The sequence below is a fragment of the Hyperolius riggenbachi genome, chromosome 8 (assembly GCF_040937935.1).
Source record: "Hyperolius riggenbachi isolate aHypRig1 chromosome 8, aHypRig1.pri, whole genome shotgun sequence".
Taxonomy (NCBI): domain Eukaryota; kingdom Metazoa; phylum Chordata; class Amphibia; order Anura; family Hyperoliidae; genus Hyperolius; species Hyperolius riggenbachi.
Genome location: NC_090653.1, coordinates 205,248,640 through 205,273,734, shown reverse-complemented (window position 1 = coordinate 205,273,734; position 25,095 = coordinate 205,248,640). Strand labels below are relative to the sequence as shown.

Below are 25,095 nucleotides of genomic sequence, written 5' to 3'. Positions count from 1 at the left end.
CTGCACATGCGGGCAGAGGCTGCACATGCGGGCAGAGGCTGCACATGCGGGCAGAGGCTGGACATGCGGGCAGAGGCTGGACATGCGGACAGAGGCTGCACATGCGGACAGAGGCTGCACATGCGGGCAGAGGCTGGACATGCGGGCAGAGGCTGGACATGCGGGCAGAGGCTGCACATGCGGGCACAGGCTGCACATGCGGGCACAGGCTGCACATGCGGGTACAGGGCACATGCATATATAGAACAGGGATTGTCCAACAAACCACAACATACAGATTCTCACCTCCACTTGTATGCACAACAGAGACTTCGTCCTGTGTAGATGATACCCTCACACGTGTCTCTACCCGTTGTTTCCCTACAATGAAGTGGGTAAACAGAAAATTAAGAATTTGGTGCTGAAAGATAAAAAACAGCAATATACTTTTGTCACAACAAACATTATTATTGGTCACTGAATGATTGAACGCACCTTTCTTTATTTCCTTGCGAATTTCCTTCAGGCGCTCCTTCTCTCTTTTCAAATCAAACCAGCGTTTTTGCAACGCTTCTTTGCTCTTGTGCACACCAAACTTTGCATACAACTCCTGTTGTACTAGTTTTATGATGAGATTTTTATGGCTATTTGGGTGGGCAACCTGAGTGTACAGGCAATCATAGTCCTCCATGTCAAACCTTTTCACCAACACCAACACCTGCTCCTTGGGCATGGCATCTGCCCGCCGACATGAAGACCACTCATCTGTAGAGTCGCTGGTGTCATTGTCTTGAGGATGACGTCTCGACTTGCGCCGCTGTGCGCGGACATCTTCAGAGCACACCGAGAGTACATCACTATCCTCCACTTCAACAGACTTTGCTTTCTTCTTGGAGGGACGTACCTTTGTGTGCCTTTCACTTGTTGGTGGTGCTTGCCCCGCTGCTGATGCCGTTCTACCAGCTCGAAGGGATGGTTCAGGCACAGTGTGTGCTGGAAGATTTCCTGCTTTTTCTGGAATTTCAGCAGCAGCACCTCCGTTCGTTGCTGCCACTGTTGGTTCGGCCGGAGGACTTGTCACATGCAGACAGAGGCCAGGTGCACTGGCAGGGTCTCCAGCGGGTGCAGGAGAGACCATATCTGGTGTGTGCTGCACGGATGGCAACGGATGCTCCATGTCCCCCTCCTCAGACGCCATTTTGCCTCCTCTCCGCCTTCGTCCTCGAGCTGGGCTTTCACAGGAACTGGAAGTGACGTCACGCGTGACGCACGCTTGCATTACGATCGGATTGCCGGCCCACAAACACCCACATTTATGCAAAATGGTACAGGGACGGACTACGAATCGACGGCATAAACGAATATATAGTCGATCTGAACAGCCATCAAGCCTACCAATGGCTCGATTAGATGGATAAAGAGAGATAATATCAAACAGGTTCGATCACTAGTCGTTCGTTTTTGGGGTCTCTTAATCGAAACTATGATGAGATTATCACTATTTTCACATACGTTTTCAACCTTCGATTCGTTTACTGAACGAATCGAAGGCAAAAACGAAACGTGTATTCCCAGCATTATTAAAGGGCACCTGAAGCGTGAAATACCAGGTGTCTGGCTGTCCTGCTGATCACTCTAGCATCAGTAGGGTTTGAATCACACACCTGAAACAAGGATGTAGTTAATCCAGATTGTCAGAAACATCTGATCTGCATGCGTATTCAGGGCCTATGGCTAAAAGTCTTTGAGGCAGTGGATGAGCAGGATAGCCGGGCAATATGTGAAGGAAGCAGATAAGCATAACACCTCTAAAAACTCAGAGACTGCTGCTTCCACATGTCTATAGATATGAAAGCTAATCATAGAGCAGTAACAAACCCAACCTAAGTCTGGGTCCCTACACTAGCTATGGATGCAAAATACCCTACACTAACAATAAGCGCATCCACAGTGGGACACAGACAGTGGGACAGAGCTATTACATGTATTTGTTGGCTTCATGTTTGTTTGAGCTGAGGGCCCTTTAAATTTAACCCTTTTAAAGTGGATCTGAGCTCTTGCACAGGACAGAAGGGAAACATAGAGAAATGCACCCTGTATGTATTTAGAGAGTTAAGCCTGTCTAACTTCCACTCATCTGTGCCTAATCCCAACTGTAATTTAATCTCTCCCCTGTGCCACATGAGTGCCAATGGCAGATAAACTCATTTGAAAGCGTTGTATGTTAACACCATGTCTGCTTCTATTAATCAGGAAGTAAACACAGTGCAGATTTATTTAGGATTTGTATCAGCTGTAACAAAGAAATATAAAATAAAATCACACTTGGAACACTGCGCTCATATAGGGGACTCCTCAATCCACAGCGAAATTATACTGTGAGTCAGTTATAGTTTCATGCAAAAGTCCATTTACAAGCACCACATACACCCTGCAAAGTCCTAGAGCATAAAACAGATGTAGAGCGCTGCTATTCAGTGTGTGTACCACTCTTAAGCATAAATAAAGGTAATAGCTGCGCTTCTGCTTGTGCTTGTGTTTCTTCCAGTATAAAACAATCAGCAGGTAAAACAACACCCCCGTCAGGTGGGGACTCACCGGATGGTGCAGCCTTCAGGGCCCGATATCGCGTTTGCGGTATTGGCCACCCCACAGCCTCTCTGGCACCTCCTGTCCAGTCCTTCAGGGACTCAAGTTCATCACCGGCTGTTTATAATAAAAATGGAGACTCCTCATCACGTAAAAGTCTACTTATGGCTTTATTCGTTAGGCTGTTAGGTGATCCTTGGGTGCTCTATCTACCCTAGCTAAGTGCTTTATTTTGCTTTAAGTGATCCATAGGAAGCCCCAGGTATGTATAAAATCTTTTTCCTTATTCATCTCTGGTTCTCTTTAAGAACACCTGTGCACAGTGGGATTCCCCATAATTTAGCTGCTTAACTCAAATGGATATTTATATGCATCCAGTTTGAGTCTCTTAAAACAATCAGGACATATATATATATACATCCTGTCACACAATGTGTCTGCCCCTCGTTCATGGCGGGACTTAAATGTCTGTAATTGAACGTGTGTTCCCTGAACTAATGAAAGTACCTGGGAATGAATGAACATGACTCCAATGAACATGACTCCAATCAGGAGCCATGTTCATTCCAAAAAAATGAAAGTCAAAGTTTATCCTCAAAAAGTACACAAACACTTCCTGGTAACCAGGATAGTGTTTAGCACCATCTTGTGGCAAAAAGCAAAATTACAATGACATTACATTGAAACAATTACAATTTTTATTATTTATAGCTATTAACCCCTTGTAAACCACCTCTCCCACAGTTACCAAAATAGAAATCTTATTAAAAAAAAAAAAAAAAAAAAGGGACTACTAAAAAGTGACTCATTTTTTAAAAATACTCAGCTTAGGGACTCAGCTTTTTTAATATTTGTCATGAGGGTATATTACTGTTATTTTTGCAAATAATAGCTTGTAATTATTGGTTCGGTAAAATACACCTTTATTTTCCAAATAATATATTGTCGCCATACATTGTATTAGGAACATAATTTAAAAATAATGTAGTTACATAGTTACATAGTTATTTTGGTTGAAAAAAGACATACGTCCATCGAGTTCAACCAGTACAAAGTACAACTCCAGCCCGTCCCCCACATACCCCTGTTGATCCAGAGGAAGGCGAAAAAAACCCCACAAGGCATGGTCCAATTAGCCCCAAAAGGGAAAAATTCCTTCCTGACTCCAGATGGCAATCAGATAAAATCCCTGGATCAACATCATTAGGCATAACCGAGTAATTGTAGCCATGGATGTCTTTCAACGCAAGGAAAGCATCTAAGCCCCCTTTAAATGCAGGTATAGAGTTTGCCATAACGACTTCCTGTGGCAATGCATTCCACATCTTAATCACTCTTACTGTAAAGAACCCTTTCCTAAATAAATGGCTAAAACGTTTTTCCTCCATCATGTCCTCTAGTCCTTTGAGAAGGCCTAGGGACAAAAAGCTCCTCCGCCAAGCTATTATATTGCCCTCTGATGTATTTATACATGTTAATTAGATCCCCTCGAAGGCGTCTTTTCTCTAGACTAAATAAACCCAGTTTATCTAACCTTTCTTGGTAAGCGAGACCTTCCATCCCACGTATCAATTTTGTAGCTCGTCTCTGCACCTGCTCTAAAACTGCAATATCTTTTTTGTAATGTGGAGCCCAGAACTGAATTCCATATTCCAGATGTGGCCTTACTAGAGAGTTAAACAGGGGCAATATTATGCTAGCATCTCAAGTTTTTATTTCCCTTTTAATGCATCCCAAAATTTTGTTCGCTTTAGCTGCAGCGGCTTGGCATTGAGTACGATTATTTAACTTGTTGTCGATGAGTACTCCTAAGTCCTTCTCCAAGTGTGATGTCCCCAACTGTATCCCATTTATTTTGTATGGTGCTAGACCATTGGTATGACCAAAATGCATGACTTTACATTTGTCAACATTGAACTTCATCTGCCATGTATGTGCCCATATAGCCATCCTATCCAGATCCTGTTGCAATATGACACTATCTTCCTGAGAGTTGATGATTCTGCACAATTTTGTATCATCTGCAAAAATAGCAACATTGCTCACTACTGCATCTACTAGGTCATTAATAAATAAATTGAAGAGCACTGGACCCAGTACAGACCCCTGTGGGACCCCACTGCTAACAGTCTCCCATTTTGAGTACGATCCATTGACCACAACTCTTTGTTTTCTGTCCATTAGCCAGTTCCCTATCCATGCACACAAACTCTTCCCCAGTCCTTGCATCCTCAACTTTTGCACCAGACTTCTGTGGGGAACAGTGTCGAAGGCCTTTGCAAAGTCCAAGTATATCACATCTACAGCATTCCCAATATCCATATTAGCATTCACTACCTCATAAAAGCTGAGCATGTTAGTCAAACAGGACCTGTCTTTAGTAAACCCATGTTGATGCTGAGAAATAAGATTATTTTCTACTATGAAGTCATGTATAGTATCTCTTAGTAACCCCTCAAATAGTTTGCATACAGGTCTATAATTTCCTGGATCAGATTTTTTGCCCTTCTTAAATAATGGGAAAACATGGGCTGTACGCCAATCCACTGGGACTCTGCCAGTTGCAAGAGAGTCACAAAAGATAAGATAAAGGGGCTTAGCTATAACTTAACTTAATTCCCTTAGGACCCGAGGATGCATGCCATCCGGGCCAGGTGCCTTGTCTATTTTTAATTTATTTAGTCTTGCCTTTACTTCTTCCTGTGTTAAGTATTTAATATTACAGTTAGAAGATTGAGACTCTTCTGCCTCTGTAATTTGCAACACTGCTGTTTCCTTTGTGAAGACAGAAGCAAAGAAAGCATTTAATAACTCTGCCTTGCCTTGGTCATCCACCATTGAGTTCCCACCCTCATCCTTTAGGAGTCCAATACAGTCAACCTTTCTTTTTTTTTTTGTAAAACTTTTTTGGGTTAGATTTGATATCCCTAGCGATTTGATTTTCAGCTTCGATCTTTGCCAGCCTAATTTCTTTGTATATTTCATTTTTTCCTTGTTTTTCCCTTTAAAATGCGTAGAAAATAAGTGTAAAACTGTAAACAAATATCACCCCCAAAAAAGCCTAATTTTGGCAAAAAAATTATAGATCATTTAGGTGTGATAATTAGTGATAGTTATTGAAAAATGAATGGGAGGCCTGCTGAAATGTAAAAATTGCTTCTGTCCTTAACCTATTTTGGTTCCTGGACGTAGTTTCTACGTCCAGGAACCATGCGCGCTACCGCGTGCTCCCACGGCCGATCGCGCGCGTGCACGCGCACTCCCGGCCGCGGATTCGGTAGCCAGGGAATCAATGTATCGGGCTACGGTGCCCGATCATTGATTCCTCTCCCCCGCTGAAAAAGCGACAGCTTCTCTCAGAAGCTGCGCCTTTTCTGGCCGTTCCCTTCCCGATGCGTCACTGTAAGCGTATGTTACGCTTAGAGTGACGTCATGTAAACAAACTCATGGCCGCCATCTTGTGGCCAAAAAGTAATACTACACCTGTAAAAAAACAAATTTTAAAATTAACACACATTTACATTATAAATCTATTGTTTACCTTTCACCCTCCCAAAACTACCCAAATAAAATGTTTACTATGTAATAAAAAAAAAACATTACAATAAAAAAAAAACATGTAAATATTTACCTAAGGGTCTAAACTTTTTAAATATCAATGTAAAGATGAAATATTTCTATATTTTTTTTATTTTAAACTTGTAAATAGTGATAGATGCAAAACGGAAAAAATGCACCTTTATTTCCAAATAAAATATTGTCGCCATACATTGTGATAGGGGCATAATTTTAACAGTGTTATAACCGGGACATATGGGCAAATACAATACATGAGTTTTAATTATGGAGGCATGTATTATTTTAAAACTATAATGGCTGAAAACTGAGAAATAATGAATTTTTTCAGTTTTTTCTTATTCTTTCTGTTAAAATGCATTTACAGTAAAGTGGCTCTTAGCAAAATGTACCCCCCAAAGAAAGCCTAATTGGTGGCGGAAAAAACAAGATATAGATCAGTGCATTGTGATAAGTAGTGATAAAGTTATAGGCTAATGAATGGGAGGTGAACATTTCTCACGTGAAAACGACGGAACCTGAACGGGTTAAAGTGCAATTTTTACATTTCAGCGGGCTATTTGTAGTAGAACAAAACAAATATTCCTATGTATATAATGTGTTCCAAGGAACAGTTTACAGTATGTCCAGTTCTGTTAATGTAATCACCTTTCATTTAATTTTTATAAAGCATTCACATTCCTGGATAAGGCATTTGTTGTTGTTGCTGTTGATTTGAATACACACTGTAGAAGAGAAAAATGTCTTTATTTGCATGTTACTCCCATTATCTAGTGCAGCATTAGCTGTATACAGTGAAGATAACATTCTACACCTGTAACAGCATGCTTGTCAATGAATGGGTCAGCCCACCTAAAAGTAATATTTCAATTATTGCTGGTGAATGTCAGGCTGTGTTATCTGATGGTTTTTTATGTTTATCACTTTATGTCAGAGAAAAAAAATGTTTTAAAAACCCTGTTTAGAAGTTACAGTTGATCTTGCTCACCTGTGGGTGTATGCAATAGGGAAAGTAGGCCCTCCTTCCAATGACTACAAGCCAAGCAGCTGGAAAGTAGAGTTCTCTCCTGTGCAGCCCGGAAAGTGAACCTGAAGTGAAAATTGATTTACGAGATAATGAATTGCATGTGTAGTATGGATGGTAAATAGAACATACGTAGTATAGAAAAGAGTCTCATATTTCTGTTTTCAGTTTTATAGCTTTATTTTTAAGATTGCATCAGACTGCAGCTGCAGTTTAGAATCCATACTCTTCCTTTGGGGTTGATTCATTAAGCTGCTCTATAGCAGCACAGCTTAATGAATCAACCCCATTGTGCTTTAAAGAAAAAGTAGAAAAGACTGGTCGGAGTCAGAAGAGTTAAAAAAAGTGAAAAGGTTTTATACATGAAGAATGCCAACACCACTACAAAAATTCCCGGCGGGGATGCGACGCAGCAGCGAGCGCACGAACAGCGGCGAGGATACAAATACTCACTTGCGGGCAGCCAGCTCCGTCCTGAACGATGTACTGGCTTCATTGTACTTCCTGTTCTTGCATCACATTTCCCTGAAACAGTGCCCCCTGGGCGCTATTACAAGATGATGCAAGAACAGGAAGTAGAATGAAGCCCGTACATCGAGAAGGACCTTGCTGCCGGCAAGTGAGTATTTATCCCTGTTGCTGCGTCCCCTCTCCCTTCCCAACCCCTCTCCCTCTCTGTGCTGCAGCCACCTAATTCTGGCTACACCTATCCCTGGCTACCTATGCTGCGAGCACCTACTACTGGCTACACCTATCACTGGCTACCTATGCTGCGAGAACCTACTACTGGCTACACCTATCCCTGGCTACACCTATCCCTGGCTACCTATACTGCGGCCACCTACTACTGGCTACACCTATCCCTGGCTACACCTATCCCTGGCTACCTATACTGAAGCCACCTAATTCTGGCTACACCTATCCCTGGCTACCTATGCTGCGAGAACCTACTACTGGCTACACCTATCACAGGCTACCTATGCTGCGAGAACCTACTACTGGCTACACCTATCCCTGGCTACACCTATCCCTGGCTACCTATACTGCGGCCACCTACTACTGGCTACCTATGCTGCGGCCACCTACTACAGAGGGGGGCCCCAGGACCAAATGATTGTATAATACTGTATACCGTAATACCGTCATACTGTGGTATTTTTTTTGACGGTTATCATACCGTGGAATTTCATACCGTTGCAACCCTAGTGTACTTGCAGCATATTGTCAGTCAGCAAATTTAATTCACGGCTGTGTGGCACCAAGCATGTCTCTGGTCAACCTGCTCTCACAACTTACATTTGTGGGGACTGTTAGGCACAAAAGATGGAAGTCGACTCCTCCACATAGTGAGTCTGCCTGCCTTTGCATCTCACCCAATAATTGGGCTCCTTCTGGCTTTTCTTTTTTCTTCTTTTCTTTTTCATTTTGGTGCTTTTGTTTGATTATTTTATAACTAAAATGTCAGACAGTGAAGAATGGAAGGGGAGCATCATTTAGAGTTTGTGATTTGGAATGGAAAGGAGGGTTAGAGAGTAAGGTAGAAATTTATAAACCTTTGAACAAAGAAAACTTGAATAGCAATTGGCTTAGTAAATATAAACTGAGCATAGAAGCAAAGTTGGTTGACAGAATATGTTTCCTAAGAAAAATGTGCTTGGAAATACCGTATTTTTCCAACTAGACGCTCCGGCTTATAAGACGCACCTAGGTTTAGAGGTCAGAAATCAGAGGGAAAAATATACTAAACCCGGTGCATCCATGGTGCAGGCCATCTTATGGACCTTTTTTCCCCTAAGCTGTCTCTGTCTAAGCTACATTGCTCAGCTACACTTACCCCTGCTGACCCCACCAGTTACACTACCCTACACTGCACTACACTAACCCCTGATCCCCCCCCTCAGCTACACTGCACTACACCTTATGGATGCTTTCACCAGTTTAAGACAGGTGCGCTCCTCTTCCAACTGCAGCTACTCTACACTCTCCTGTCCTCCATACTTCCTGCCTCCATCCTCGCCCCCAGTCTGTCATCGGCACTTTTGCAGGCTCTCATCACCTCTGCAGTCACTTTTGGACTGATCTTGAGCACCTCGGTGAGGGGTGGCCATTCCACACTATGCCGGAAAGCCAGGGACTAAATTTGTAAGCACCCGAGTCGATCACTCGCAGTGGCCAAGAAACGCCGCCAGCTGCTGATCTTGTGCCACGTCAGTCTCCTGCCTTATTTTAGAGCACCAGACAGCATTCCGCAGCTGAATCCCTGGTCCGGACAGGCCGATCTCCAAGCTGGGGAATGGGGGGCACGGCTAAGATGGCAATGCTTGCGACAGAAGAGCTTCCCTTCCATCCTGCTGGCAGCACTGCTATGCATCTCTCACCCTGTATGTCTGGGAGTGGTAAACACAGACAGCAAAAAGTCAGAGCCAGCTGACTCTCACCCTGCAGCGAGCAACGGCGCCATGTTACATCAAAGAAAATGTGTGGTAAAACAGTGCTTTTTATTACCTTATATTTGGAATATAAGGGGAACCACCCCCAATTTGGGGAAGGAAAAGTGTGTCTTATAATTCAAAAAATACGTATGTAGCTGGTGGGAGGGTCAATCAGAAGTGACCATGTGACACTCATAGTAGATAGAATAATAGAAGCCAGGCTACCATTCCCAGCAGACAAATAGGACTGGCAGGGAGTATGACATAAGACCAACATTTGCTATTGGCACTGGATTTGTGAGAACTCCTACTTTTAGTATAGGAACTGACAACAGAGGAGGTAACTATACTGAATTTTCCTACTTTTTATAGGCGTGCCTGTTGAAGTTTGCCTTTAAGTTTCTGTTTTGCTCATCTTGTAGAGATGCGCTGCCAGAGCAATCACCTGATTAGCTTTCAATCTTGGCACTCATTGTTTACATATTTGTGGAAATCTTTTCTCTGAATCAGATGCCTTTATAACCTTTTCTTCACTTTCAATGATTTTCTAACCAATTTCACCCATTTCTGATGCATCTGATTCTAATTTTAGATATTGTCAGAAGTGGGAAGTGTGGAGGCATACTTGTTACAAAAGTAACACAACATTTGCAAAATGTCCTTCAGGCGCTGGGGCAGTTAATGCAATAATCGGCAGATGAAAGAGTACAACATACGCTCTTCATGCTAGTTAGTAATACTCCATTAAGCAAGCAGTATTTCAGGCTGTGTTTAAAGACAATACAATATATAAACCTATACCACACTTTGTTGAGTAGTCCTCCAGCCCCATCTGCTATACATGCTAAAGTTTCAAAACCTGATAAGTGATGGCTGTAAGAGAGAAATAACTTCCCCCTCACTATGGTCCAAGAAACTTCACTCCTAAACCCTGACAAAGTCCTTTAGTTTGTAACACTTTGTGTCATCATGCTACAAGGACATCCCGTGGGCCAACCATGCCCCCTGAGTGCATTTGGTAGTGTAGTTACAGTGCCTCACAGGCAGTTTCACCATAGCGTAACAAGTCCGTGATCCTAAGGGAGGGGGGAACCTTAGATGGGGTGGAGTGCTTAGATGGAGTTTAAGAGGTTGATGGTAGAGGGAAAAAACAGAGTTCCTGTGCCTTGCAGTCCTGGTAGAGATAGCCCAGCCATAAATCTCCTGCTTGATGGGAGCCAAGAAAAGAAGTGGTGACCTAGGTGAGATGGATCATTTGCAATCCTCAGCACTCTCGAGCGCAGTCTAGTGTTGTAGAGGGGGTAAAGTGGGGAAAGAGGTGTCCCAATGATTTTCTCCGCTGATCTGATGACCCACTGAAGTTTGTATCTATCACTGGCAGAGAAGCCAGCATACCAGACCAAGATGAAAGAGCAGAGGGCAGATTCAGTTGTGGTGGAGTAGAATCTTGTCAGAACCTCTTGGACCATGAAGAACTTCTTCAACTGGTGGAGGAAGAAGTATTTTCTGTGCTTTCACCAGGGTGGAACTGGTGTTGGCCCTCCAGCTCAGGTTATTGGAGATGGTAGTGCCCAGGAGGCGGACACATGGTACTCTTGCCACTACAGTGCCATCAGTGTGGATTGGAGGTGGTGTAGTGGCATGCTTCCTGAAGTCTATAATCATCTCAACAGTTTTGTCTATGTTCAGGACCAGTCTGTTCTCCCTGCACCAGTGACACATCCTGTCAGCATGCTGGCAGTAGGCCCACACGTCGTTATTGGTGACAAAGCCAACAGTGATGGTGTCATCATGCTTGCCTGGCTTACAGGGGCGAAAAGAGATAATTTGCATATTCAGTAGTGTGGGTAACCACAAATGTTCACTTATAGCTGAATTATTGCAAGTTTCCTTCTGTTTTAACCACTTGAGGACCGTGGGCTTTAACCCCCTTAAGGACCAGGCACTTTTTTTCCATTCAGACCACTGCAGCTTTCACGGTTTATTGCTCGCTCATACAACCTACCACCTAAATTAATTTTGACTCCTTTTCTTGTCAGTAATAAAGCTTTCTTTTGGTGCTATTTGATTGCTGCTGCGATTTTTACTTTTTATTATATTCATCAAAAAAGACATGAATTTTGGCAAAAAAATGATTTTTTTTAACTTTCTGTGCTGACATTTTTCAAATAAAGTAAAATTTCTGTATACATGCAGCGCGAAAAATATGGACAAACATGTTTTTGATTAAAAAAAAACCCATTAAGTGTATATTTATTGGTTTGGGTAAAAGTTAGCGTTTACAAACTATGGTGCAAAAAGTGAATTTTACCATTTTCAAGCATCTATGACTTTTCTGACCCCCTGTCATGTTTCATGAGGGGCTAGAATTCCAGGATAGTATAAATACCCCCAAAATGACCCCATTTTGGAAAGAAGACATCCCAAAGTATTCACTGAGAGGCATGGTGAGTTCATAGAAGATATTATTTTTTGTCACAAGTAAGCGGAAAATGACACTTTGTGACAAAAAAAAAAAAAACGGTTTCCATTTCTTCTGACTTGCGACAAAAAAAAAAATGAAATCTGCCACGGACTCACCATGCCCCTCTCTGAATACCTTGAAGTGTCTACTTTCCAAAATAGGGTCATTTGTGGGGTGTGTTTACTGTCCTGACATTTTGGGGGGTGCTAAATTTTAAGCACCCCTGTAAAGCCTAAAGGTGCTCATTGGACTTTGGACCCCTTAGCGCAGTTAGGCTGCAAAAAAGTGCCACACATGTGGTATTGCCGTACTCAGGAGAAGTAGTATAATGTGTTTTGGGGTGTATTTTTACACATACCCATGCTGGGTGGGAGAAATATCTCTGTAAATGACAATTTTGTATTTTTTTTTACACACAATTGTCCATTTACAGAGATCTTTCTCCCACTCAGCATGGGTATGTGTAAAAAATACACCCCAAAACACATTATACTACGTCTCCCGAGTACTGCAATACCACATGTGTAGCACTTTTTTGCACCCTAACTGCGCTAAGGGGCCCAAAGTCCAATGAGTACCTTTAGGATTTCACAGGTCATTTTGAGAAATTTCGTTTCAAGACTACTCCTCACGGTTTTGGTCCCCTAAAATGCCAGGACAGTATAGGAACCCCACAAATAACCCCATTTTAGAAAGAAAACACCCCAAGGTATTCCGTTAGTAGTACGGTGAGTTCATAGAAGATTTTATTTTTTGTCACAAGTTAGCGGAAAATGACACTTTGTGAAAAAAAACAATAAAAACCAATTTCCGCTAACTTGTGACAAAAAATAAAATTTTCTATGAACTTACCGTACTACTAACGGAATACCTTGGGGTGTCTTCTTTCTAAAATGGAGTCATTTGTGGGGTTCCTATACTGTCCTGGCATTTTAGGGGCCCTAAACCGTGAGAAGTAGTCTTGAAACAAAATTTCTCAAAATGACCTGTGAAATCCTAAAGGTACTCATTGGACTTTGGGCCCTTTAGCGCAGTTAGGGTGCAAAAAAGTGCCACACGTGGTATCGCCGCACTCGGTAGAAGTAGTTTTTTTTTTTTAATATAATCTTTATTTTGAATGAAAAGGGTGGTACATAGTCTTTACATATCATATAATCCCGCGCAGGGGACCATTAGCTTGATATCAGGTGATTAGAATTAACAATAACAGTCAAGGCATTTATTGATGCTTTTAGCAAATATACTTGTTATGAGCTTGTTTTGCATCATCTTTTTCCATCTTAATCTTCCTTATATTGTATTGTAGGCTCTTCCTTATTATCTATTATGCCTGGTATTTTAGTTTAGGTGTTTCTGATGATTGTGTTGTACCCCCTTAGTATCTTGAGCATATTAATATAACTACTCAACATTCTACATCTACTAACTTGTAACAGAACTGTGGAATCTACTACCCAGGTTGTCTTAGTGTTATTCAGTCTAAGTCGAGGTGTTAAATACTACTTAGATTGTCATTGCGCTAAGTTATGATATTCCGGAGACTCTTTGAAATCCAGCCATAGAGCCCATTTAGTGTAGTGCTTTCGGTATTGGTCCCTACTTGTCATGACCGTATCTTCTATCGCCTCTATCTCGTTAACTTTCGTGATCTATTCCCTTACCGAGGGTGGGTTAATAGATTTCCATTTAATTGGGATAAGGCATTTTGCTGCGTTGAGCAGATGTGGTAGAGCGGTTTTCTTATAGTTTCTGGAGCTATTGAGGTGTAACAGTGCTTGCCGGTAGAAGTAGTTTAATGTGTTTTGGGGTGTATTTTTACACATACCCATGCTGGGTGGGAGAAATATCTCTGTAAATGGACAATTGTGTATAAAAAAAAAATCAAAAGATTGTCATTTACAGAGGTATTTCTCCCACCCAGCATGGGTATGTGTAAAAATACACCCCAAAACACATTGTACTACTTCTCCCGAGTACGGCGATACCACATGTGTGGCACTTTTTTGCACCCTAACTGCGCTAAGGGGCCCAAGTCCAATGAGTACCTTTAGGATTTCACAGGTAATTTTGCGGCATTTGATTTCCAGACTACTCCTCACAGTTTAGGGCCCCTAAAATGCCAGGGCAGTATAGGAACCCCACAAATGACCTCATTCTAGAAAGAAGACACCCCAAGGTATTCCATTAGGAGTATGGTGAGTTCATAGAAGATTTTGTTTTTTGTCACAAGTTAGCGGAAAATTACACTTTGTGAAAAAAAAAACAATACAAATCAATTTCCGCTAACTTGGGACAAAAAATAAAATCTTCTATGAACTCACCATACTCCTAACGGAATACCTTTGGGTGTCTTCTTTCTAAAATGGGGTCATTTGTGGGGTTCCTATACTGCCCTGGCATTTTAGGGGCCCTAAACCGTGAGGAGTAGTCTTGAAACAAAAATGACCTGTGAAATCCTAAAGGTACTCATTGGACTTTGGGCCCCTTAGCGCAGTTAGGGTGCAAAAAAGTGCCACACATGTGGTATCGCCGTACTCGGGAGAAGTAGTACAATGTGTTTTGGGGTGTATTTTTACACATACCCATGCTGGGTGGGAGAAATAACTCTGTAAATGGACAATTGTGTGTAAAAAAATCAAAAGATTGTCATTTACAGAGGTATTTCTCCCATCCAGCATGGGTATGTGTAAAAATACACCCCAAAACACATTGTACTACTTCTCCCGAGTACGGCAATACCACATGTGTGGCACTTTTTTGCACCCTAACTGCGCTAAGGGGCCCAGAGTCCAATGAGTACCTTTAGGTTTTACAGCGGTGCTCAACATTTAGCACCCCTCCCACTTGCCAGGACAGTTAACAAACCCCACAAATGACCCCATTTTGGAAAGAATACACAACAAGGTATTCCATGAGGGTAATGGTAAGTTCATTGAAAATTTTATTTTTTGTCACAAGTAAACGGAAAATGACACTTTGTTAAAAAAAAAAAAAAATTCTGCTAACTTGTGACAAAAACTAAAATCTTTTATGAACTCACCGTGCACCTCACATAATACTTTAGGGTGTCCTCTTTCCAAAATGGGGTCATTTGTGAAGTCTGTCCTGGCATTTTAGGGTCTCTGCAATCATTATATGTATGGCCAGTATTAGGAGTTTCTGCTATACTCCTTATATTGGGTATACGGGTAATGCACTCTGGGCTGAAAGGAAAAATGAACGGCAAACATACCTTGCTCCACATCAATGGCAGATCTTCCTCCACATCAATGGCAGTGATAACCTCAGGAGAGAGACACCCCGTGCCACCCTGCACTCAGGGTGAGCCACCAACTTATGTGACTGGGCCTCAGAACTTTAGTATACAGCATTATGCCTGTAGGATACAGCAATATGCCTGCCAATAGAGATGACTCTGTGTGGCATTAAAGCATCATCATAGGCCCAAAGTAAATCACATATAAACCGGGGGTGTCCACACTCAAGGGAAATTCAAACATGCCGTCTTATATCACCAACCCAGGACAGATCAGCAGTATCAAGCATGGAAACCGATCCTTCTTCCGACTTTTATGCTTACCCGTTTTTTGGGTTTTCAAGCTCACCTCTCCTCCACCTGGGACAACGTGCGAAAGACCACTGAGTGTGTGCCTACTCTTATGTCTGGAGTTCCCTAGGTTCTAATAGTGTACCTGCTCGTGGTACCTCTCAAAGCACTCCCCTACGCATAGGCCAGGCTGGTCAGGACATTTGGGACAATAAAAAACGGTGTCAGTCCTTCTTCTTGCACTGCTGCAGACACGACAACGTTTTCTTCGGATGCGTTGACCTGGGGTACTCGGAATCTGATAGGCGTAATGCCTTCCATGCAGTCGGCTAGTTGCATCTGGGGGGGGGGGGGGTACAGGATGTCCAGAATGATCTGTTCCTGAAATTGAAGGAAAGATCCAGTTCTCCCAGCCTTACTGTAGAGAACAAAGCTGTTGTATACTGCCAATTGAATCAGATAAAAAGACACTTTCTTATACCAGCGTCTTGTTTTCCGGGAAATTAAATAGGGCGCTAACCTCTGGTCATTGAAGTCCACCCCTGCCATGTTGACATTATATTCGTGGACGACAAGGGGCTTTTCAATGACCTTAGTTGAATGGTGGACAGAAAGTAAACGTCCCTCTTGTCCCTCCATTTCACCGCGAGCAGGTCTTCAGTACGCAAGGCGGCCCTCTGCCCCCGTTCAAGTCTGGTGGTAACGAGCCATTGGGGGAAGCCCTGGCGACTAGGCCGCGCAGTGCCACAGCATCGGATTCCTTCTAACTTTAAGTGCTGAAAGAGGGCCACACTTGTGTAATAGTTGTCCACATAAAGATGGTACCCCTTCTGGAACAAGGGTGACACCAAGTCCCACACAACCTTTCCACTGCTCCCCAGGTAGTCAGGGCATCCGACCGGCTCCAATTTTGAGTCTTTTCCCTCATAGACCCTAAAACGACATGTATAGCCTGTGGCCCTTTCACAGAGCTTATACAGTTTCACCCCATACCGGGCGCGCTTGCTTGGGATGTACTGTTTGATGCCAAGGCGCCCGGTAAAGCGTAAGAGGGACTCGTCTACGCAGATGTTCTGTTCAGGGATATAAGCATCTGCAAATGTTGATGACAGGTGGTCTATGAGGGGCCGAATTTTGTGAAGCCGGTCATAAGCAGGGTGGCCCTTTTCATGACAGGTTTCATTGTCGTTGAAGTGCAGGAAGTTTCATTAGTCCCAAGTGAAGGATAAGGGCCAAAAAGATTTTAATGTCGGAAATGTCCACCGGAAAGGCTGGGCATAGATGCTCTCCGGGTGCTCGTGATGAATTGTGTGGCTTTACGGTTGGTCTCAACCACAATTAAGTCCAAGAGAACCTGAGTGATGAACAGCTGCAAAAAGTCTAGGGCCGTTCCTAGATGAGCTGTCGCCACCTGGACTCCAGACTGGGCGGTGAAAGGGGGCACTACGGGTGCGGCGGAATCAGGGGATTGCCAATCTGGATGTGCCAGCACCTCTGGTAGTCTATGGGTACTACGGGCCCGTCTTCTTCTTGGTGGCTGCGACGGGGGTACTACTGCACTTGCCACCGTACCAGTTTCAACTTCCATGCTGGCGCTCACCACTTCACCAGGGTCTACAGAAGTACTGGTACCAAGTCCAGGAAATGCTGCGCTGCTGGTGCCTGCCTCACCAAGAAAACTATCATCAGCGCTAGCACCACCCTGCTGCCCTTGAGGCGGATCCTGCGCCACCTGCGGTCTAACGACATGGGGTCTGGTACGCCTGGCTCTAGCCGGGACCAAAGCCTCGTCATCACTTTCGGTCAGGGAACCACTGCTTTCCACAAGTTCAAATTCGGACCCGGATGATTCGACGGATGATTCTTCCCAAAAGAACTCATCCGACTGGTCCATATACCTGTATATAGCCCCCTTCTTGCCATTGTGGACTGCTAAATTTATGGGGTTTTCCTCCGAGACTACCAAGAAAAAAAGAGCACCTACCTAACAAAAAGGGAGTATTTGAGAGGTATTGGGGTTGGTGGGAAGTGGGGTCTCAGAGGCAATCAAACAATCACGGGACAATCAAATACAATTACAGCACAATCGACTCCAATCACAGCACAAGCAAATCTGATGCACTCGGAAGGTGGTGGTTGGAGGTGGTGGTGGGGAGGGTGGGGTTGGGTGTGGTGGGGGGGAGGGTGGGGTTGGGTGTGGTGGGGGGAGGGTGGGGTTGGGTGTGGCGGGATGTGGGGTCACAGGCAAATAAACAATCACGGGGCAATCGAAGCCGATCAGGGGACAATCAAATACAATTACAGCACAATCGAATCCAATCACAGCACAAGCAAATCTGATGCACTCGGAAGGTGATGGGGGGAGGGTGGGGTTGGGTGTGGCGGGAAGTGGGGTCTCAGGCAATCAAACAATCACGGGGCAATCGAAGCCGATCACGGGACAATCAAATACAATTACAGCACAATCAAATCCAATCACAGCACAAGCAAATCTGATGCACTTGGAAGGTGATGGGGGGAGGGTGGGGTTGGGTGTGGCGGGAAGTGGGGTCTCAGAGGCAATCAAACAATCACGGGACAATCGAAGCCGATCACGGGACAATCAAATACAATTACAGCACAATCGAATCCAATCACCGCACAATCAAATCCGATGCACTCGGAAGGTGATGTGGGGTGGGGGTTGTTGGGAAGTGGGGTCTCAGAGGCAATCAAACAATCACGGGATAATCGAAGCAGATCACGGGACAATCAAATACAAGAGCAGCACAATCGAATACAATCGCAGCATAATCGAATACAAGCGCAGCACAATCGATACAATCAAAGCACAGTCAAATACAATGCACTTGGACGGTAATTAGGGGGGGGTCTGGGGGCGATTTGAGGGGGTGGGGGGTTGATCAGGAGACCGCACAGGGCAGACTGAGTCCTGATCTGATGAGAGGCAGACACGGGGTTACTGATCAAAGATCAGTTAGTGATTGCTGGGGAGGACAGATGTAAACAAAGAGCAGGGGATGTAATCAGGAGGGGGGTATGAGGGCAATCGAGGGCCTGGGCAGGTGATCGGTTACCCCCGCGGGGCAGTTAGGGTTTGCTCTGATGAGTGGGGGTGCTGAGGGGTGATGGACATGTGATAGACAGGTGATCAGAGGGGGATCAGGGGGTAAGGTAGCTGTATACAGATGTATACAGTATACAGGGGGGTAGTCTGGGATGGGGTCTGGGGGTGATCTAAAGGTAGGGGGGATCAGGGGTGACTAGGAAGCAGTTAGGGACCTAAACTAAGGGACAGTGTCGCTAGTTAGTGGCAGGTGGGGGGGTGGGGGTTTTATAGGGGTGCAAGGGTGCTGGGCAGGGGTCTGCTGGGGTGATCAGGGGGGGTATGAAGCCTGGGGTGGGAGATCAGGGGGGCTGTGGGCAAAAAACGACTGTGTGCTGAATTACTTAGAAGTGGTTCCTCCTCGCTGGTGGTCTCTGCAACAATGAGACCACGAGGCGAGGAGGAAGCACGTATAAGGCACTTTGTTTACCTAACAAAGTGCCTTATACTCCGTGATTGGCTGTTTATGCGGATTCCTCCACTCGCCGCCGCTGCTAAGTGGCCGGCGAGCGGAGACAAAATGCCGGGCTATCAATCCCGGGCGGAGGATCGCGTCACGGATGACGCGATCGCTCCGCCCATGCCCCTACAAGGACTGCCGCCTTTGGGCATGAGCTGGTCCTTGTGGGGTCCGCTTCCCGGCTGCCTCTGTGCGTTAGGCGGTCGGGAAGTGGTTAAGAAGGCAAATTTCACCAAGCATCGCTTATTAGTAGGAGGGCTTTTTGGTCTCTTTTATCCCCCTATACATTCTTAGTGGTTTGGGTCACCCCGAGCTGCTTGGTTACGCAGCAAATTTGATGACCTTGACAGAGTTTGCCATGGATCTTCAGTTGTATGTATGAAGGGAAAACAGGTCAGGTTGTATAACTTTTTCACGTGTAGAAGATAGAGCTGAAAGACTAGTGGACAAAGTACAGCAAGAATTTGTACATTTTAAACTTAACCTAGTTTTGGAGAAGAACTGCACATTTGCCTAAAAGGTGTTTTTCTCTCAAGCTGCATTTGTTAAAAGTCCCAAAACTGTATTTGCCCTCCTCTGGATCAACAGAGATATGTGAGGGAGCGGGCTGGTGTTGTATTTTGTTTTCTGGTTGAACTTGACGGACGTATGTCTTTTTTCAACCCAAATAACTATGTAACTATGAAATACTGCTGAATTAATTGAATATCCCCAACTGGCATGAAAATCACATGTTATGCTTATCTATCTTTTGATTACCGCATGAACTGCATGATAACTAAAGGACACTGTACATATATTGTGTCACCAGAATCTATGTTTAGCTTTCTTGCTGCAGAATGCAGATAATTTAGCAGGCAGTAACCACATATTCTGAGTCTTAGTGGATCAGATGAGATATGCCAGCTTTAGGAGACTTTTTTTAATAGATTGACAAATTGTAAGTTGTTTATACTATTGATTGTTATATCTACAGTAAAAATGTTTAATATGCTCCAATATAGACATAAGTAGTCGAATATTTTCAACAGATGCTTTTTTAAAAATGTTCACAATACAGTATCACATCGCTATGTTTTAACTGTATGCTGCTTCTAGTTTGTTTTGTCACAATTCTCAGCTAGCAAACTGTTGGTTGTCATAAGCGAACACAACAATTACGGTATGACTGTGTATTTATAGACACAAGTGTGAAGTTTCTAAAAGGATTGCAGCATTTATTTCTACTAGACTTTGTGGTTTTATGTAACCTTTTCATCTTTTCAAAAGGTTATAACACAGTTTTCAGGAATAACTCTGAACAAGAAAGACACCTCAAGCCTGGAGGAAACTGCAGGTAATGACTTTATGTGGCATGTGTGTTTAGTTATATTTTTAAATGTCTCTAAGTGTAGCTTTAAAATAAATGCTATTTGTTCAGCAAATTGTGCTTTTGCTGCCTAACAAAAAGGTACACAGTAAAGAGAGTTGATGTCACGGAAGATATGAATAATCAAGAAACCACGTAATATGAAAAAGGAGATAAGAAAATATGTACCTGTTTATGCATGTGAGATACTACAACATATGCACTGTGGAATCTTAAAGACTGTAGTATCAGGTTGTTTAGAAGAAATGAGGTGGTACTTATTAGGTACATTGTAGATAAATGGACAGTTAGGCCCATATGCAAATCACTTTTTCTCCTGATTTTTCTCCTAGGTGGTATTTTCACAACTTGTCGTAAAATGCCTTTTAAGCCACCAGCAAAAAAAAAAAAAAAATACTCATTATTTTATAGTACTTTTTCTCCAACTTTTGGGTACTTTTTCAATTGTAAAATTATGAAAAGTTAGTTTAACCACTTCAGCCCTCAGTCGTGTTTTACTTTATGCATCCAAGCAATTTTCACTTCCCATTCATTCGCCTATAACTTTATCATTACTTATCACACTGAACTAATCTATATCTTGTTTTTTTCCACCACCAATTAAGCTTTCTTTGGGGGGTACATTTTGCTAAGAGCTACTTTACTGTAAATGCATTTTAAAAGGAAGAATAAGAAAAAAACGGAAAAAAGTAATTATTTCTCAGTTTTTGGACATTATAGTTTTAAAATAATACATGCCTCCATCATTAAAACTCACGTATTGTATTTGCCTAATAGTCCCGGGTATTACACCGTTTAATTATGCTCCTATCACAATGTATGGCGACAAAATTTTATTTGGAAATGAAAGTGCATTTTTTCAGTTTTGCATCCATCACTATTTAAAAGCTTATAATAAAAAAAAAAGAAGAAATATTTAATCTTCACATGGAATGTTTTTTTTTTTTTTTTTTATTAAATGTAGATGTCGTTTTACTATTTGGCCACAAGATGGCAATGATAAGTTTGTTTACATTATGTCACTCTAAGCGTAACATGTACGCTTAGAGGAACGTAGGGAGGACATAAGAGGCAGAAAGAGCGAGGCTTCCGAGAGAAGCGGACGCTTTTTCTGCCGGGGAAAGGGATCAATGATCGGGCACCATGTCCCGATTCATTGATTCCCTGGCTAACGAACCACGGGCCAGGAGCGCGCGTGCACGCGCGATCGGCCACGGGAGCACACATGCAGCCTTTTGGACGTATCTTATACTTCCAAAAGGCCAAAGTAGTTAAAAAGAAGATCAAAATTATCTCCCAGGAGAGAACTAATGTGAAAAAAATTAGTGCATATGGGCATTAGAGGACTAATATCAAACCATTTTAAATTTAAAATACGTGGGTACACATACTTATAAGAATTATGTTTCTCACAGATTAAAATGGGCTCTAAATTAGTTCTTTCTCTTATGTTGCTCTTGCTTATAGTAGGCATTAAAAAGCTTACAGATCCAGCAGGTTTCAACTAGTCCACCTGCTCATGGGGGGTTCTAAGTATCTCCTTTATTCTTTATAAAAGCACTCCCTGGAAAGTATCTACAGTTATGTCAGCCATACTTCCTACTCATTTGCACATTATTTTGACAGTTGAACAAAGCCAATCCATTCACTAAGAGCTTTTGAAAATAAAATACTAAACATCCCTCATGAGGAGATGGACTAGTACAAAAATCTTTCAGATTTTTACAACATACTGTGACGGCGACATAGTAAAAAAGTAATATGTATGGATCTTATTCTCGAAAAAGTGTACATTTTATACACATGCATAATAATGATCCTTTAACTACATGAAAATATGCCCATATTTAATCAGGCACAAATTACCCTTTACTCAGTAATTGATATCTTCTGCATTATTATTTCGCCATCTTGCAAAAATCTGTGAACCCATCTCATGCCCTATTGTTTTTAATTACTTCCACCAAACAGCAGTATGTACTCTGGACACCAGCTTTGCTGTGTTTGAAATGTGTTGCTCTGCAGTTTACCTGATGCTTTCAATATCCTGCCATGGCCAGTTGGTGTAATAACATTACTTAGTTATCCCTAACCTTTACATAGAAAAAAAACACACAAAGGAGAGAGTGCTCTAAGTGTCAGTAAAATATATAAAAACTTCACCCTGTCCCAGACAGGTCTCATCTGGTTAAAAGTGGCTGTCAAAGGCAGCCTCTCTCAGCATTCGTCCCTTAGAGACATGACGTTGAGCTTCCTTAGAGACATGACATCAGGCATCCCAGCATGCCGCGGTTGAGCGCATATGTGTTACACCGCTATTTTGACCAATCAGGGGAGCTATGGGCGGCACCAAACGGCGCAGACACGCCGAACGCTGAGTTTACAGTCTATTTATGTCCGGCAAGAGGGAGCTCCGCATCCCTAGCCTTTGTTAAAGCGCAGTCATAGCGCAAAACGGCCGTCAGGCACCTGTCACCAGCACCCACCGCACCACCACACTCTACTAGATGATATGTGACCTCTTTTAGCTAAATTTTTTGTACTGCTATTTTGTGCCTCGCTATTGGAATAAAGCACCTGCAGTGCCGATTGCTCTTCGCATCTTCTTCATTCTTTTCGTCCCTTTTACGACCAGGGACCGGGCTCTCTATCTATAACCAAGACACTGGTGCAGTATCCAGTGGGGGCTGCAGGCAGGCTGGGCTCTCGGACCACTGGCTGGGATGTGTGAAACTGCTAGCGAACTAGATTGTTCAGCGTAGGCGCACGCTCTCCTCGAGGTCAGTGCAGGAAGACAGAGAGCGGCGTCCCTACGTCATGCATGGCTGGTAGTCATATGCACAATAGCAGCGTCACACGGTTGTTAAACACCGCAGGGGCGACAACTAAAAACAGGCAGGCTAGAGGACTCTTAGAAATATAAGAAAAGGGGAAATCGTTTATTTAAAATGTGACGCGTTTCTCAGAGACTGCAAACTCTGTTTCATCATGCTATTACTACGTACCACGTGACGCTGCTATCGCACCTACAGAGAATTTGTCCTGGTTCCCGACTCTTGCTGACCTTTACATTGGGCATGATAAGGCCTTCATTCATTTTCAGTATTCCTGCTTATGTTCAGAATGCAGGATGGACTCTCACAGGGAGGAATGACTGTGCAGAGGTTACTGTTCAGTCCTCATGTACAGATCACAATTATGTGAATAGCTGGTAAAAGAGCAAAGAAAGACCCACGAGCAGGGAAGTATAACAAGAATGTAAGAGGAGCAGGCACAGCAGCACTATGCAGACCTTACGGGCTTCTGTAATGAAGAACTGATTGTAAAACATACTGCAGACTTCAGAGACTGAGAGAGAGGCGGCTGAATCTGATGTGTCCTGTTAAACCAGATTAATAATGGATTATTATTGACATTAGAGTAGTTATTCAGAGATAATTGCATCGCTTAAAGGAGTACTATCGATTGAAACAACTTTTTTTTTAATACTCTATATTAGTGTACACATTACCACTAGTGCTAGGGGCACTTTATTTATTCACCCAGGTCTCTCTCTCACTATCCCTGCTTAAAAATTCATTTCTCACACAGCTCATAGTAGTTTGGGTCACCCTGAGCTGCTTGGTTACTCTGTCACACAGCTCACAAATATATTTCACTGTGTCACTCACAGCATGCAGCAGACATGAGGAGAAATAGGCTGATCTGAGGTGGTAACAGGTAACTAAATGAGCTGTAATATTGCTGGAATATAACTAGCTATTGTGTTTACACTCAGACTGCTTGCCTGGCTGTCTGCTTGAGGTGATACACTCCAGGCTGCATCCACTTTACAAGCTGCTGAGAGGGGCAGATCACTGTTTACAATTAGCATTTTTAGTATCTTTATCAGTCAAGAGAAGCAAAGATAATAAACACACATTGCTAGAATCTTTAACCCCTTACCACCATATCAACAAGATTCTTTCAGCAAGGTGATAATTAAACTATAAACTGAGGAGTTGATAGCAACTCCCCTGTGCAGACATGGTCTAGCCCTCTGGGAGCTCAGTATTAGATACATTTTGTATCCAACACTGACGCCAAAACTGACGGAGGATTTTACAGCTGAGAGGAACAGCTGTGTGAGGAATCAAATTGCTTCTAGTACTTGCCCTGATGTGTGCTACAACATACAGCATTTAAAAATAAATGCATACATCGATAGTATTCCTTTAAGTAAAATTTCACTTTGTCTTCTATTTTACTGTAGAAATTGTTCTATGCCATGTACCAGAGGGAGTCCCAATTGATATTACGGTGAAGATGATGGTGTGCTTGATCCGTCTGAATATCCTGGAACCTGTTGGTGTAAGTAATTTAAATTTATAAAGCAGGGTGTTTTTTTTGTATTTGCATTTCAGAACACAGTAGATTTCCCTCTGCATTTACATTCCTGCCCACATAACTAGTAACAAAAGGTGTGAGGGTATTGTCAACTAATACTAGTGCTTCTCAAATTGATCCAGGAGTCACTAGTAGTCTTCAGCCATCGAGGCAGTTGGATTGA

The 25,095-nt window shown here is 43.0% G+C and overlaps 1 protein-coding gene across 3 annotated transcripts in view; it reads left to right on the top strand.

Moving 5' to 3' along the window:
* Positions 1-25,095, top strand: part of GTF3C3 (general transcription factor IIIC subunit 3) — a 127,055-nt gene that overhangs the window by 56,455 nt on the left and 45,505 nt on the right. For all 3 annotated transcript variants that reach the window (XM_068248116.1, XM_068248117.1, XM_068248115.1), the window contains exons 9-10: positions 20,447-20,513; positions 24,799-24,896. In XM_068248116.1, coding sequence (XP_068104217.1) covers positions 20,447-20,513; positions 24,799-24,896 — 165 coding nt within the window. The remainder of the gene's footprint in view (positions 1-20,446; positions 20,514-24,798; positions 24,897-25,095) is intronic.